Source organism: Drosophila sulfurigaster, chromosome 3 (assembly GCF_023558435.1).
Source record: "Drosophila sulfurigaster albostrigata strain 15112-1811.04 chromosome 3, ASM2355843v2, whole genome shotgun sequence".
NCBI lineage: Eukaryota > Metazoa > Arthropoda > Insecta > Diptera > Drosophilidae > Drosophila > Drosophila sulfurigaster.
The window spans coordinates 11060410-11076112 of NC_084883.1; the positions used below are offsets into that span (position 1 = coordinate 11060410).

A 15703-nucleotide genomic window follows, 5' to 3' on the forward strand; every position below is an offset into this window, starting at 1 on the left:
TAATTAGCTTTAATTTTTCTTTACAATGAAGTACAATTATGTGCAATCGGCCAATTTAATTATAATTATTACAAATGACATTTATTTACTACAAAAACTGAAAAACTTTTCCCGTAAATTCCCAGTAATTGGTAATAATAAAGTGGGGTAATACTTAAAACTATAGTTACGACTGTTTTTTTGCAAACTCTAGTTGTGAGTCATACTCTTTTAAGATATACATATGTATGTATAAATGTACAAACTGTTATGAAAAATTGTATATACAAATTTATTTTACAAAAAGAGGCAAATCGGGAGATTGAAAGTTACGTATTTATTCGCGACTTGTTTTTAAACGAAATGACAATGTTCTACAATATTGCCGTTAATAGTAAATCCTAACAAATTTGTCAACAAGAATTTTAGCTAAATTCGCAGAAGTGTGTTAATATTGTAGAAAAAATCTTAAATTCATCAAGGCCAAATTATTGCTTTTATTATTATATCCACTTTACAACAACAATTTACAAACAAGACAAGTACTACTAAAACGCGTTTTTTCATCGCGATCATGATAATGAGACTGTATTTCTACTAGCAAGGGAATGAATTGTAACTGCTCTGTATTACTGGTAGTTTTAATCGATAAAATATTGTCGATAAACATTTCGTTAACCTATTGTAGTAGAGGATTGTTTTAATGAAAAAATAACAAAAATGTTTTAAAAGTTTGAGTAATCATCTAAATGAGTAAAAATTTGAAATGTTATATGAAGTATAATACAATTAAGTAAGTATACGAATAATTTGCCATTTTATAAAGCACCATTTCTAAAAGAATAATTAATCTAAGTGCCAAACTTACTTGCAGGTCGATGGCAAGCAACAATATGATATAAAACATAATGAAAACGACCAATGTGATAGATAATTTGAATTATCATTACCCGCTCGATACCCTGAGCGTGTGACTTCATCAATAGGTTTAAAATTGGATTACAAGAGTAATGAAAGATTTTATAAAAAAAAATGTAGGGTCGATAAATGAGTATTGGAAATAAATTTGAGTATTATGGATAATAGTAGCGCAGAAGAATCTACTATAGGAGGAATACTTGCTCTTAACCAACATAGCCGAATGGAGGGTACGGAGGTGGATAATAGTTCGGGAATGCTCCTTGATTTTGAACTGGAAGGGTTGCAGTTATCAACTGAGTGACTTCAGTTGGAACAACTGAGGTGGAGAATATTGTGGTATATGCGGTCCTAGCTCCAAATGTTAATTTTAATACTTTGCTGCTTGTTGCAGTAACCAATGTGTTAAGAATCGAAGTGGATGTGATTAGTTGCTGTTGGGGTAGTTGCAAGAGAGGATTATAAAAGGGATTAATAGAATATGGATATTGTGACATGGGTAGCACTGGCAATGTTGAAACTTCGGTAATATATTCCGTTTTCTCGACTACGCCAACGGATTTCGACAATGTTCTCAACACACTGTCTGTTCCTCTAACAAGTGGTACTACGTATGATTCCCAAATAGTTTCAAGCTTAATAACAGGACGCGTGGATGTAATTAGGTTGTTACTGGGATTAAGTGGATTTAAAACGGAAATTTCAGGAATATTTATTTTTTCTGATTGAATGTTAGGAATAATGTTTGTTGAATTTCCTTTCGATTCCAATTTAACTTTTCCCTCAAACTGGCCTCCATTGCCTTCATCACCAAACTCAAGATCCAAGTTCAATTCAGAACCAGCCTCATCTAAAATAGCAGCGAAATCTTTAAAGTTCTTTGCTGGAATAAAATTGTCTCTAAATGGCGAAATTGTCTGTGTAACGGTTACTAAACTAGTATAATCAAAAGTTTGCACTAGTGTTATTTGTACAGTCTCATTCTTCTTTTCAAAGATAATTGGCAAGATTTGCGTTCGCAATTTGGTTTGTGTAACTGAAAATGAATCGGTTATTGTCTCTAATTCCGGGGTCTCTAGGCTGTCAGTAATATAAATGGGTTTTAAAGTCGATATGCTTCCATCCAGTGATGGTTCATTCATCGCCATTGTGGATTCCAAAATATTTTCGGACAAGGGGCCATCGTCCTTGGAATACTCCTCAATTTGATCGGTTTTCAATGTTTTCTCTATAGTGGATGTTATCGTCAAAAATCTGGTCTTCTTTACAAGTCCAGCCTGAAAATACAAATTAAATTGAAATTTGGTAATAGATATAATTATAAAAATCCTCTTGAATATTCATATACATGTTCCGGTATTTACCTGAAAAACGAATGGACTTTTTATGGTGGCGATTTCATAGTAGGTGTCAACAAAATTGCTGGGTGTTGATATCTCCACATTTAATGTACGTACAAAGTTTTTAGGTTTCAATTCATCATTATCAGCAACAACAGAATTTTGCGAGCCGACCGCTTCCAAATCTCTACCTAGATTATTCAGTTTTTGTGTGGCAAATTTTTCGTCCGTCTCTAAAATAGCTTCATTTATGCTATCGGCGCTTGTAGCATTTTTACTATTGTTCGTGCTGTTGGATGTTTTCCTTATATTAACTTTGGGTTTTGGAGCCGATTTATACTGCCAACGACCAGGCCGCCTATTTAGTTTTAATGTGTTTTGCCCAAGATTCGCAAAGTTTTCCTCTGAGGGTGGAGATGGAAGAGATGGTAAGGATGGTTGATTGGTTTTTGTTCTAAAAGATCGTCGCGAGCTTGTGTCAACAGCCGTTGCCGTGATTTGAATGCTAGAACTATGAGTATTTTTATGTCTCCTGAAAATAAACAGGGAATCCGAGTTGAAAAAAGTTTGTATAAGTAAGAAAATTTCTATATATTGTACTATACCTCTTTCCCTTATTTCGGGACGATTTTCGCTTTTCGCTTGGATCCCTATTGCTTTTACGACTACTTTTAGTGAATCCGTTCTGCTGTGGTGTCGATTCGACCGTCCTGCTTGATTGAGGAGTTATCGTTTTTAAAACGCGCGATGACGACTGCGAACGGTTTTTGTTTCTCTTTTCTGAACTGCTTACTGATTGAGGAGATTGCGCATATTTGATTGAGGATTTTGCGCTGATTGCACTGATTTTACTGACGCTTTCGCTCTTCTTATTTGAGTACAATCCAGAGGAAAGATTGTGAGTGTTGTCCCGTTTTGACGGATAGATTCGTTGTCTATCGCCATCTGATCGTGATTTTAAGTTCACCAAACGGAAAGTTTCCTCTACAAACTCTTCAGGTTGACGAGATAGTAAGGCATATTCTGGATAGTCCAATGTTTTAATTGGCGTATTGGATAGACTTATTATATTATTGTTTTCAAATGAGGAAGTTGTTTCGGCTTCTTCTTTTGAACTGGACGCGATAAGAGGCGTCGGTTTAATACCATCTTTACTAGGCTCATTCTGTTTCGTGTTCGGTCTGGTTTCAATAATACTTGTAGGCTTCGGTGTTGTTTTATGAATGGAAATCTCTGCAATCAATGATAGGGAATGAGAATCGAAAATGTAAATGACACCCTAAATAAGCTAATATAATCTCAAAAATAAATAGTGTTCCAATCTTTGAAGGACTCAAACTTACCTAATGGGGGAGCGCTTTGTGGAGAAAATACCATTACAGTATTTCCAATAGTTGTTGTGAAATCCAAAAATCCGTAAACGGTTTGTGTTATTTGCGTTTCCGTGCAGAACGCTAAAATTATAGGGATATTTAAAGTTTTAAAAAGGTTTTATTTGAGAGTATTAAAACTAATGCGCATGACATTAAAGGACTTACCACAATTTATAAGAAAAATTATACTCCAATAACGTAACATGATGAAAAGTGGGCGACCAAAGTTGAAAGAAAGTTACTTAATAGGAAACCCTTAATAGAAAAATTATTATTAATAAATACAAATAATCTTTATCTTTAAATATAAAACTATCATTATCTCCAGACGATAAATTAAACTTAACGAAACCATCGGATTGGACATCGCTTTCCTTCGATTATTATGTTTCTTTAGGCACTATTCTAGTTTGCTAAGTCCGTTTTCGTCTTATTCTTTTTTCATATCAAAGTTAATTTTAATTTTACCTTTAAAAATATGTGCGGTTCAGGAAACTCAATTCATACACAGGGACTTCGGATCATCTATGATCCTTTGGGAATTGATCAACTCCCAAAAACTTAGTTAAATTCTTTCGCTAACTCACCAAATGTTGTGTCCTGTCTGCAAACCAACTTGACTGCTACACTGTGATAACCCAGCAAAGCGAAAATCCATCAATATGGTAAATAAAAATAAACCACAATCGATAAATTTTTGCTCGACTTGGGAATAAAATCTTACTAAAAAGTAAGAGTGCTCTGGCTGTCTGGGTATGTACAATGTGCCAAGGTCTACTCCATCTCTACGCATTCACATACGTATGTATATATGTATGTACATATACATCCGCACTGCTTGTATTGACATACACACGCTACGCAAGCAGTGCTCTTTGTACAACAGCACTTGAGGAGTTGGCCAGCGTGAATTACACACACACACACATTTACAATGTATATAAATATATATAAATATTTTTATATTTTAAATATTACATTAAAAGCGTCTTTTTCATCCAAATATTTGCAACAATATAATAGTTTTGCAATCAAAACCAGATCTCATTAAATCTAGCGCTGCAGACTATTCATACACATGTACATATACAAGACAATTGTTTATGTGTATGCGTTACTATGCTTGGATCATTTACACATAAACACCTTTCCCCGCACTTACATACTGATGAATTTCTGTGTTCGTTATGCATTAGATACATACATAGTTATTTATTACCATAATTAACATTTTTATTTTATATTTAATTTTATTTGGTCGACTTTAACTTAAGGCACTAATATAAGTTGAAATTTAGCAATTATTTGTAGAATATGGTGAATTTGAACTTCGAAATTAGTAAGTTTAAATAATTTTTTTCTTTTGTACCTGGTTTTTATGCACGAAAGGTTGAACGCATAGCTATGATGATTTAAAACACAAACTCAGGTTAAAACAAACAATAACAGATAAAACACCATCTACTGTACATAGAAGTCGCCTAAAACTGGCTCTGTTTTTTTACCAAAGGTAATGCATTCAATGGACTCTTTAAGTTTGCGTCTTGTGCGCACACACACAGGTGTCAGCTCCTAAGCAGAAGAATGCAGTGATAGAGTTACATACATTTACATATGTGTACGGAGCGTGTAGATGTATTTGTGTTTGGAAATGGGGGTTACTCAAGATACGAAAAAATAATTGGGGTACATTTTTTATGATTTTTAATTACTTTTGTGGAGAAGGTATAGTATTTAAAATTAAATTAAATTTATATGAAATTTACGCTTTTTCATTTTGAAAAACTACCAAAAACATTGTTTTAAAAAAATTTCTTAAAAATTAAAATAATTTTAATTTAGCAAACACCCTAATGCACAACTATTTTGTTATGAATACATAAATTAAAAGGGGTTTTGAAAATATGAGTTTTGAATGTCAAAGCATATACATACATATATAATACATTTCGATCAAAATCTTGACATTATGTCATTATGTACTTACGTATACATATATATGTATATTAAACACTTGCTTATACCTTGTATTTGATTGCGTTTTGCAGTTCCATGCGAAATTCGATAGTTTTTAAATAAGATCGCGTTTTTGCAGCTTTGTGTTATCGATATTTTTTTTTTCATGTGAACTGCGAAAATATTTGATTTCTTTAAAAAGTATTAAAATATTAAATTGCTAAAAACTATTGTTGTTTTATATCGTCAGAACACTATTTTCGCAAATTTACCAATTTTGAAACCAACTTTCTATTTTTCGTTTCATTTACCATTAGCTTCAATCGACTCCTAAAACAAGCTTTACTTGGTGCAAATATGTACGTTCAGCCAGCGTTGAGCTCCCATGTATAACATAATATAGTTTTACGCAGTCGCAATAAAGCAGGCTTGAAATTTTCTTTTTAATTCCGTCGACGACAATGAAATATACATATATATGTATGCTTATGTTCCCATGAATAGAAAAGTTAAAATGTAGTTAAATATATGCAAAAATATTTATTTTTTAATACAAAATATAAAACTTTAATATCTAATTAAATGGTTTTACACATAAAAATGTATTAATTTATTTTATACCATTCCAAATCGTCAGGTTTGTGGGAAGACGGTGTACTAATGATAGTTTGGGCATCATTAAAAATATTGCTGCAAATGTTATCGCCAATCTGAAATAAAAAAATATATAAGTTCGCTTGATGACATTAGCTTAAAAATAAAAGCCTTATAGTCTCAATATCCTCGCTTGGACGGGTTACTTAAAAGTATATAAATAGAAAAATGGAGAAAATTCTGAATTTCAAACTTAGGTTTTGCTGATATCGATATATTATCGACTTGAAGCGAATGAAACAAATATTGTTTTACCTAATTGTAAGACAATTATAAAATATAAAATAAAAAAAAAAATAATTTTGTCGCCGCAGCCGGCAGACGTTTTCATGTTTAATATTAGAAAATAAATATTATAATTCTACAATAATAATTACGAATTACCTGGAGAGACGATACTAAATTATCGGGGCAGTCCAGTCCGCTAAGTCCAGTTTCTAAAAAATTAAACATAATAACAAAAGTAAGGAAAATAAAACAATGTGAAATAATAAAACAAATAATTATTCTACTTTGAAAATAAAAAACACAAACAATGATGATGACGAAGGCCGGTACCAATAGTTTGTAGTCAGTCATCATAAATCGATTCTTTTATATACGATTTTTAAAATTATTCACCAAACTGTTTAAAATCATAGGTTGTAGCAGCTTCGGTAGCAATTAATGGGGTTTTTTGCAGGAATACAATTGGGACATGGTTAGGAAGTACAAGCTGGATTTTTTCTTTTTGAAGCCTTAAACTCTTTCTCAGAGGAAATTTTTAAAATTGACATTAACATTTTGAGCATTAGGACAACGGCTTTTTGGAATCGTATAATTGTAACACCAGCTCCGTTTTCTAACAATCGGAAAAGATTTTGACTATACTTACGAATTCTTGGATCGTTCCATGAAGTTGTTCTATCATTGTGATTAACAAAATATACGTCTCCAGACTCTGTAACAGCTTGCTCCCAACCTTCTGGTAAAGGGCCAATGTGGCTAGCAATAGTCGGTGCGCTAGTTTTTGTATTTTGTATTAAATCTGCTAAAAAAATAAAATACCTCAAATCATTTCAAGTAATGTTCAATATTCTTTTTTAAGCTTAACTTTACTATCAGTCGTATCTAGCAAAAATATAATTTCAAAAATGAAATAAAGTTTTAAAAAGAATTATTCAAACCTAGCAGCAAGCAATTAAAAATCTCATTCTGTAAATTTGTCAGAAACCGATTCTTCCCTATACAAATGTAAAAGTTATGTATTTATGTATATCCAACAAATCACCTAATATAGTCAATTTGTATATACTTATTTTCCTGGTTTATTCACGGCAATTATCATACAAAATATACAAATTTGTTAACCATACTTACCATTTGGTTTAGTCCGCTCAGCAATTGCTCGTTGTTGTTGGCGAAACTGAATTCGCGGATCTTCCCATTGCGTAGTTTTTGTAGTATGGCTGAAAAAATTATATTGATTATTAGTTAGTTTACTGAGGTTCAACTGAGGTTGGGCCCACTACAAATTTTTCACTTTTCCAGAATTGTTCGAATAAAGAATGGATAAAAGTGGGGTTTTCATAGTTGTATGAAGTATAACAACAAAAGATTCAGAATAAAATTGTTCTACGTATAACAATAGAAAACTTATTACTTGGGGTGTAAAGCTCTCACAGATCCTAGAGATAAATTCTCTAACATGAACAGACGTACTGAATTAAATTTCATTTTTTTGTATTGTTAATAAAAAATATAAATAATAAATTGGGTCGTTCCTTAGAGCGTTCTTTGCTCCGCACAAATGCAATATACTCTATTCTTCTGTTTTTTAAGGGAACAGAACATAGAATGCAGAGCTTAATAATAAATAAAATATAAATGTTGTAGGATACTCACTTCAAATAGTAAATCTGGCCATCATTCGTTTTTGCTTGTTCCCATCCGGGTGGCAATGCACCCAATTGACTTTGCAATTGAATTGGACTGACAACATCATACGATCTTTGCTTTTTATGTATGGTTTGCGTTGAAATCGGATTCTCCTGTGCTTGTTGTTGTCCCATGCAAGTATTGATTACATCTAAGTCGATATTGTTTGCCGTGGCATTGGGGAAATCCACACTATTATCTGGATATGCAGGACCTGGACCTTGATTGCTGTTCGCGCTTGTCTCATTTCTAGGCCGAACGTTGTAGTTCTGCTGAAGAGATGCTGGGCTGCTGCGTGCTCGAAAGTGATGTATGGCTAGACGACTCTGCTGCGATGGCTGCGGTTGTTGGTTTTGTGAGAGGAGGGGCGACTGCAATTCGGACTGCGCGACAGTCTTATTGATGTTGGTTTGCGAGCCATCGTATGTGGAATCAGCACTATTTGCTCTCGAATGCAAGGGAGCAGGTGGATTAAAAAACGAATTCGGTAGCTTGCGCATACGAAACGGGAGCTGCAATGGTAACCTTGCATCGCCTGGATTTAACACACTATCAAATAAGGCTTGCAAGTTGTCATCAGAATCTTGATTGACTCGAACAACAAGATTTGTTGAGAGTTTGGTGGGTGCCAACATATCTTCATCGTCGATATCTTTTTCGCTTATGCTGCTGCTTTTATTGCTTAATGACATCGTTAACGTATATGTATGTAAAATAAAACAAAACGTTTATGTATGCAAACGGCGGATTAAACAAAAACAAATTACAAAATCTTCCAAATATTTCATTTGTTTGTAAGTCCATTTAAGTCACTTCATTATTAAAGGCAATGTTTGTACTTTGAAAATTGCCTAATTTCTCGTTTCCATTTGTGTTATTTAGGACTTAAACAACATTTGTTATATATACATATATATATGTATATTATTCCATTCCGAACAGAACTGCCAACATAACACAACAAGTTATATTAAGGCTATCGTCCACCATTTTTTCCATTGTTTTTACTACAAATATCGATAAATATTTATCGTTATCAAATAAAAATGTTTTGACGTTTTTTTTTATCATTTTATTTTGTTTGATTATATTTCCATAAGCACAATATTTTTATTTTTAATAACGGAACACGTTTAAAATTGACGAAAGAAATGGTAAAAAATTAAAAAAGAATTGTGATGATCAGAACTTGAATTTTCGATACATAAAATGCATCCAAATGGTCGATAACATATAAAAGCAACCTTATTTCTCTCAATTTTATTAGGCGTTTTCTTCCAATTTGTATTAAATATGAATGCAAAATATTAAGAATGTTCTATAAAATAATATATATTTCGACTATGTCGGAGCTTGCATTAATTTACATATTTTTTTGGCTTTACAAATTTAAAACTAACTGTTTAAGAAAATGCAACAGGTTTCCATTTTTTGTGTGAAACCTACAAAATTTGAGGAAAATTAACACAACGTGAATTAAATTTATCGAAATGTCAAACACCACATATGAAGAACATTTTATCGAGATCTTACATGCATTTTTCAGATTGATTTATAGTTTAGCCATCCAAAGTTCCCCCATAAACAAAATGGCAAATTATTGGCTTCACAATCATATACAATGTATATTTAGTAAGGTCAGTTATTTTATAATTTTTATCTTTGTAATTACAGTTTTAAATATAAAGTATAAAATCAATGTCAATCAGATTTTAGTCGATTTGCAAATTCAATTTGCTGAATTTCTCTCCACTCCTTTTTGGGTTTCATTCGTTTGAGCTGGCCATCCCAAACCAAATCTACTAATCCTCCTTGTTTCGCAATCACTCCCTTAACGCGGTTCGCAAAGTCAATCGCTGATTCTCCTTCCTGCCTGTACATTGGTGGAAGATACCAAACATCACAGACAATTGCCCATGAGGTCATCATCATATAAAGGTACTGCATCATTGAGTACTTTGAACTGTTCCAAAAAGCATCGCCAAATCTTGGATCGTATCTGAAATTTAATATCGCATGTTATCGTTCCTATTCTCGCCGTTCCACCATCTCTTGAATACCATGGCACTTACTTTATAGCTACGGGATATATTACGCCGCCTACTTCAAAGCTGCCTTTTTTAAACTGCATTACTGAAGTATTGTTAATGCAAGTGCCTTCCGGAAATATAAGAATAGGCGGATTATTTGGATCTGACACATGCTGTTTCAGTCTTTCAGCTACGAGGTGGCGATCCTTCGCTTCTCCTCTTTCAAACCAAATGTGCGGTGATGCTCTTGCCAGCGCTCTTTGCAATACACCAAGAAAGCCGCCGTGTCGTTGTCCGATCTAAAATACATATCGCATTATTTTAATTTCTATACACCGCTTGGTCATTCCACAAATAACATGCACAATATATTAACTATTTTAAGACACAAAGAAATTTACACAAACAATACTACGTTTATACATATAGGGATAATTGCGATATAGGTGGGCATCACCAGTTTCCAGTTGTAGGTTGTACAAAATATCGATTTTATTCATTTTGCGTTAAATTGGGTTTTGCCGAAAATAGCATGCCGTCCTTCAATGATTGAATGCATATACCGTATGTATTATCTCGTATAATTTAAATATGCCGTTGTCGAGTAATTCGGGTACTGTTACACTTAATATCCTGATACCAATTAATTATAGCCTATACCAATATATAATTATCTAAAAAGGGGATAATAAACTTGTGACATTTGCTTCCCGATTGTGCCTTTATCTAAATATCGCAATTTTATTGAACGGATATAGTTTTGCGCCACCCAAGAATTGTAACAAAGTATGTAGAAATCAAAATTCTCAACAATGAATATATACAATATATATAACAGATCAATACTTATATACAGTTACCAAGCATAAAATAAATAATAACGAATAGTTTCCTCAAACGTGTTATTTATTCAAAATTCACTGCAATTATTATTGTTATGTTTTAATAGATGTAGTTATGAAGTTATGAAGTGTACATCAATCTCAAAGTTACACAATGTTAAGGATGCTAATTAAATTTAATCAATTAACAAAAACCCAGGATCGGAAAAACGAGAGGAAATAATAATTGCAGTTGCTTTTTTTTTTTAATGCAAAATTAAAAATCGATGCAAAATTACATATCGATACTTTCAATGATGCATTAAAATAGAAACGCGCAGCATAAAATATTGAGGAATAAGTAAACTACGATTATTTTTCGAAAATAAAAACAGAGAAATACTACGAAAAATTAAAAAGGTATTAAAAACATGAAATGTGTTAATTTCCCAATACATCACATAAACCAATTCGATAATGCCAGAAAGTTATAAGAGTGAATAAAGGTTACCAAATTATCGTAAGTACATTTTTAAAGTGCATTTCCAATCGAATTTCTTAAATTGTCTTACCAAAGAATAGGTTGTGTCACACATCAGTACCAGTACATCGATTGGGCTGGTATGGTTTGCCACACAAATACCTGACGACGGGCGGTTATCTTCATTATGGTATGTGATAACAGCGGAAATGGCGCTGGACAAGACACCGAAACACTGACCAAGAACATAACTTACAACAGCACGCTTAAGCTTTCCATCCTTTAGATTTCCCACAGCAGCTGTACATAATGTTAACCACACTACCTAAGATTGCATAAAACAAAAAGTCGTATTTTTGTAGGTATTCGACATAAGTTTAAATGTTCACAGGTGTATAGTTTAAAATTTATAATATTAATATTGGCAGTTGTCGATCGATACAATGTAAAGAAATTAATTATATTTAGGATCAAAATCTGTAAGGAGTCAGTATAATAAACATTGTCAGAACAACATTTAAGAACCTCGTTGTGGTCATTAAACTATTTAACGTTAAGCAATGAAAAGTCCGAAAACGAATAATTTAAAAAATCAATCTAGAAATCTATTATCAATCAAGAGTAAGAATTGACCTCTTAGTCGAAATATTAAACATATTTAAAAAGAAAGAAGACAAAATAAATTTGTTAAACACCAATAAAGACAAGATTTTCTTTGAATTTCTTCAAATAAATACATTGTTAATTATACTTAATAAATAAATGTAAGTTCTCAAAACTTTTAACGAATAACAGGTAACAAATATACATACACACCCAGAAGTGCCATTAAAATACATGTGCGATTAAACCTTTAATTTCATTTCGAAAGCCAGCGACAGCAGGTTTAGAGCGAAATATCACGCTCAAAATTTGTCGGTGGTATGAGTCGTTGACAGGGGAATGAAATTGAGGGATTTTTAAGCGGAAACGATTTCTGTGGCCCCCTGATATGCTTGTACAATATTTATTTTATAAAATGAAATGGTGATCGAAAAAAATAAACTTGTTTACAACGCGTTAATAACAATAAATATTTAAATTAAAAGCCTCATATTCACATTTTTTTATAACAATATTATACAAGTCCTAATATACTAAATAAGTCATCTGGACTTACAGAGTTATTTATTTATTCTATTTCTGTTGTTGGGATTTGGTTAATGAGAGCAGTCTAGTCGATGCGAGCCGACTCATAAATATTACTATATTAAGCAATAAAATGTTGTCCCTAATTTGAAGAATATTTTCCAATTTTTTGATTCTGTTCACTTAAATCATTAAAGTTTTAAAAATATATGCTTGGCGCCTCTACCTCTTCTAATTCCCCAATTCTTGCGATATCGACTCAACTTTCACAAGTTTATCATAACCGACCTTTTTAAACATATTTTAGGTAAAGGATATAAAAAATACGTGGTTAGGAAATTATCTTACCTGATTATGTTCCTTTCTTAATTTTTAAGAATCACAACTAAATGTTTCAAAAGAATACAAAAACAGGTTTTCAAAAATACTATTAAAAAACCATAACGCAAGGACAAAAGACAGAAGCATAACACACATATAGATAGTATACATATAAAATTGAACAAAATGCTAATTTAATATAAAAGTGATATTATGAAGATGTGGAATACTATCTCAATTCGAAATTTAAATTCAAACTTGAAATATTAATCAATGAATTAGTATTGAATTATCATCAAATGCCGTACTTATGGAGTTGGGTATGGAATTTATAGTTAAATGTCTTTCTTCAATTTTATATGCAATCATTGAATTAAAAAATCGTCTTTCTCACCAAGGAAAATGTACAGTCTGTTGATAATATTGCCACATCCAATGGGGTGGTATGATTTGCTACACAAAACCCAGAAGTTGTGGGCTTATACTGCTTATTGTGAAATATTACAAGGGATGACAAGGAACTGGATATAAGGCGAAATGTAATTTTAAATGACAAATCCGCTAAGGAGAGCCGCAAAAATCGGAAAGGTATTAATGCCACAAACGCGTTGGCAACAACTGCAAATACAACCTAAAAACCAAAGTAAAATATAATTAGAGAAATATTATAAGGAAACGCGGCTCTATAAAATCAAATCAAATAAAAAATAAGTTAAAAGAATGTTTTCTAAAAAATGTATGCCTAGTTTTGTTTCGTTCTTAAAATGTTACTATGTTCTAATCACAAGATTCATTTTACCTATTTATTAAAGACTAATCATATATATATATTATATTGTCTAAGGAAATCATTAAAAATAAATAAATAGATCACGATGTGCAAGATCTACTTTAATTTTGAGAATTCAGTTGTTCAGCAATGTTATAAATTTTAAATAGGGATTAGCCAAATTGATAAAATAAGTATGAAGTTAAGAATACTCGATACTCTGCACCAAGCTCAATATACAAAATCACATGCATATTAAAAAACAAAGCTTAAAAATTGTAATTAATAAAAATGATAAAAGTTCAGTTGTAAGGTCTTATAATAAAGGGTTTGTGATTTGTGCCTCAATCAAAGATTTGTTTAATTTGCTTCCGCGCAACAATCCTACAGGCGGGTGGATAAATTAATTTACAGACAGACGAGAGTCAAGTCGACTTTTAACATTACACGTCTTGTGATATCAAGGACTGTTATGTCAAAACTGTTCATAAAATGAACTCCATTCGAGGTTTCGCTAAGCAACAACAATCGAATGATGGCCAATTATAGACACATGTGTTATTAAATTTTAGTGTCGTATTCTTTCTGATAAGAGGAACGATCAAAACTTGTACTTATGTTCAAAAGGTTGGGAAATGTTGTTATCACTCTTTCGTCACACAGTTGGTAGCGACAGCCAAATGTGTTATCTAGTTACTACAACTGTTAATTATAATAACAAAAATAATTATACTGCTACCCATACCCTACATACTTACACCAATGAAGCAAACTAATACGCGAAGAGGCATCAATATCGTATAGCGTATAGCGAATCCAATAACCCATATCATAGTTATTTTCCAAGATATGAATTCGTAATGACGATTTGTACGTGTTAACATGTTCCAGCTCTTAAGCTCCTCGGCTTCGAATCGTGATGTTACATCATCCTCGATAATGGCTTCCACGCCCGATTTTACATAATCCAAGCAATTTTCAAAATCAAAGCAGATTTCCTCCTGCAAGTGCACAATATATAAGTCAGTATTTAATAATTCATATTATTTTCATATATTAATCACCTTTTTGGTGCCATTGGTTTTATCGTGCGCTGACTCTTGAGCTTCGGGAAGAAGAACGACATCTCGAGTGATCAACACTGATCCGTTTGTAGCTTCATTTGTCTCCTTTGCATCGCTGCCATCAACTTGTTCTACGCCCGGCGTTTGATCAACATTGATTTTGTCTTTGGCAATCGCTTGATTCACTTTTGACGCCGATTCGATGCTGACTCGACCATACTAAAAGCAAGCAATTTATAATTATAGTTACTAACAAGTTCTTGCGTTCACGCACCTGTATCTACAGAGATTATTTATAATTATAAATGTTACTTATTTCGAAACGAATTTTGTATATTGTTTTAATTTAAAATCCATTTGAATACTTTGCCCTGTCAATATTAATGGTACGGGCAATAGTTATGCTTTAAAAATTACTCGATTTGAAACAAGCTATATTTATGAACTTTGCATTTATCAATGCCTTAGAACAGAGCATACGAATTGCTCAGTTAGATATATTTATAAAAATAAATATATATATATGTAAGTAGCTATAGATCTCGATAGACGCACATGGAGCCACCACGCTCGTTTTTACTAAAATAATTAAATTTATTTACCTCAAATATCCTTAGAAGTATATTTACGTATGCCCTTCGAACACCGACCGATTTGTTAATGGCAGATAACAGAACCAAAAATGAAACAAATCCCGCAAACGGAATCCAACAAATATTAATTATTCCATAGAACATTCTATATAAATAATTTGAATATTGATAGAGAAATAAAATCACATTTGACTCGTACGATATAATTAAGCGAAAATAACTACAAACTGATAAATGTAAATATCATTGGGTTTAAATTTATCGAAAAATCGATTCGTATTTGAATTTATCGGGCCCAAGCGCTATGTAATTTAATGTTGACTTTGGAATATGGAATCAGAACACATTTCACTTTTATG

At 32.2% G+C, this 15703-nt stretch overlaps 3 protein-coding genes and 1 long non-coding RNA gene across 13 annotated transcripts; 1 reads left to right on the forward strand and 3 right to left on the reverse strand.

The window, feature by feature from the left end:
* Positions 1-31: 31 nt before the first annotated feature.
* LOC133844587 (probable serine/threonine-protein kinase nek3) lies at positions 32-4216 on the reverse strand. 2 transcript variants are annotated; one of them, XM_062278650.1, is made up of 6 exons: positions 4198-4216; positions 3776-3865; positions 3581-3691; positions 2843-3470; positions 2262-2769; positions 32-2174 (listed from the first exon to the last, which is right to left on the reverse strand). In XM_062278650.1, the coding sequence occupies exons 2-6, from the start codon at positions 3813-3815 to the stop codon at positions 1104-1106; spliced, it is 2358 nt and encodes a 785-aa protein (XP_062134634.1). In that variant the 5' UTR covers positions 3816-3865; positions 4198-4216; the 3' UTR covers positions 32-1103. The 2 variants fall into 2 exon arrangements, with proteins under 2 accessions (XP_062134634.1, XP_062134633.1); XM_062278649.1 differs by having other exon boundaries at positions 4079-4212.
* LOC133844593 (uncharacterized) lies at positions 4135-6236 on the forward strand. Its single transcript, XR_009894616.1, has 3 exons — positions 4135-4275; positions 5884-5940; positions 5980-6236. It is a non-coding gene; the product is annotated as an uncharacterized LOC133844593 (long non-coding RNA).
* Positions 6082-9130, reverse strand: LOC133844591 (transcriptional coactivator yorkie). 4 transcript variants are annotated; one of them, XM_062278659.1, is made up of 5 exons: positions 8105-9128; positions 7580-7668; positions 7095-7247; positions 6605-6657; positions 6082-6276 (listed from the first exon to the last, which is right to left on the reverse strand). In XM_062278659.1, the coding sequence occupies exons 1-5, from the start codon at positions 8827-8829 to the stop codon at positions 6172-6174; spliced, it is 1125 nt and encodes a 374-aa protein (XP_062134643.1). In that variant the 5' UTR covers positions 8830-9128; the 3' UTR covers positions 6082-6171. The 4 variants fall into 4 exon arrangements, with proteins under 4 accessions (XP_062134643.1, XP_062134642.1, XP_062134645.1 ...); XM_062278658.1 differs by having other exon boundaries at positions 7095-7250; positions 8105-9126; XM_062278661.1 differs by lacking the exon at positions 7095-7247 and having other exon boundaries at positions 8105-9130.
* Positions 9131-9734: 604 nt separating this feature from the next.
* LOC133844588 (glycerol-3-phosphate acyltransferase 3) lies at positions 9735-15577 on the reverse strand. 6 transcript variants are annotated; one of them, XM_062278651.1, is made up of 7 exons: positions 15354-15575; positions 14752-14970; positions 14446-14688; positions 13313-13549; positions 11561-11794; positions 10210-10466; positions 9735-10136 (listed from the first exon to the last, which is right to left on the reverse strand). In XM_062278651.1, exons 1-7 carry the CDS (start codon positions 15486-15488, stop codon positions 9839-9841), a joined length of 1623 nt encoding a protein of 540 aa, XP_062134635.1. In that variant the 5' UTR covers positions 15489-15575; the 3' UTR covers positions 9735-9838. The 6 variants fall into 6 exon arrangements, with proteins under 6 accessions (XP_062134635.1, XP_062134639.1, XP_062134637.1 ...); XM_062278655.1 differs by lacking the exon at positions 15354-15575 and adding an exon at positions 15026-15047; XM_062278653.1 differs by lacking the exon at positions 13313-13549 and having other exon boundaries at positions 15354-15573.
* Positions 15578-15703: the final 126 nt, after the last annotated feature.

Coding starts and splice junctions, on each gene's coding strand:
- LOC133844587 (XM_062278650.1), bottom strand. CDS start 3,815: ATGTTACGTTATTGGAGTATAATTTTTCTTATAAATTGTG. Junction 3,692..3,775: donor AATTTTTCTTATAAATTGTG/GTAAGTCCTTTA, acceptor CTATAATTTTAG/CGTTCTGCACGGAAACGCAA. Junction 3,471..3,580: donor ACAAAGCGCTCCCCCATTAG/GTAAGTTTGAGT, acceptor CATTGATTGCAG/AGATTTCCATTCATAAAACA.
- LOC133844591 (XM_062278658.1), bottom strand. CDS start 8,829: ATGTCATTAAGCAATAAAAGCAGCAGCATAAGCGAAAAAGATATCGAC. Junction 7,669..8,104: donor GGCCAGATTTACTATTTGAA/GTGAGTATCCTA, acceptor TAATTTTTTCAG/CCATACTACAAAAACTACGC. Junction 7,251..7,579: donor TGAGCGGACTAAACCAAATG/GTAAGTATGGTT, acceptor TTATTTTTTTAG/CAGATTTAATACAAAATACA.
- LOC133844588 (XM_062278651.1), bottom strand. CDS start 15,488: ATGTTCTATGGAATAATTAATATTTGTTGGATTCCGTTTGCGGGATTT. Junction 14,971..15,353: donor TACTTCTAAGGATATTTGAG/GTAAATAAATTT, acceptor GCTTGCTTTTAG/TATGGTCGAGTCAGCATCGA. Junction 10,467..11,560: donor GTGACACAACCTATTCTTTG/GTAAGACAATTT, acceptor TATGTATTTTAG/ATCGGACAACGACACGGCGG.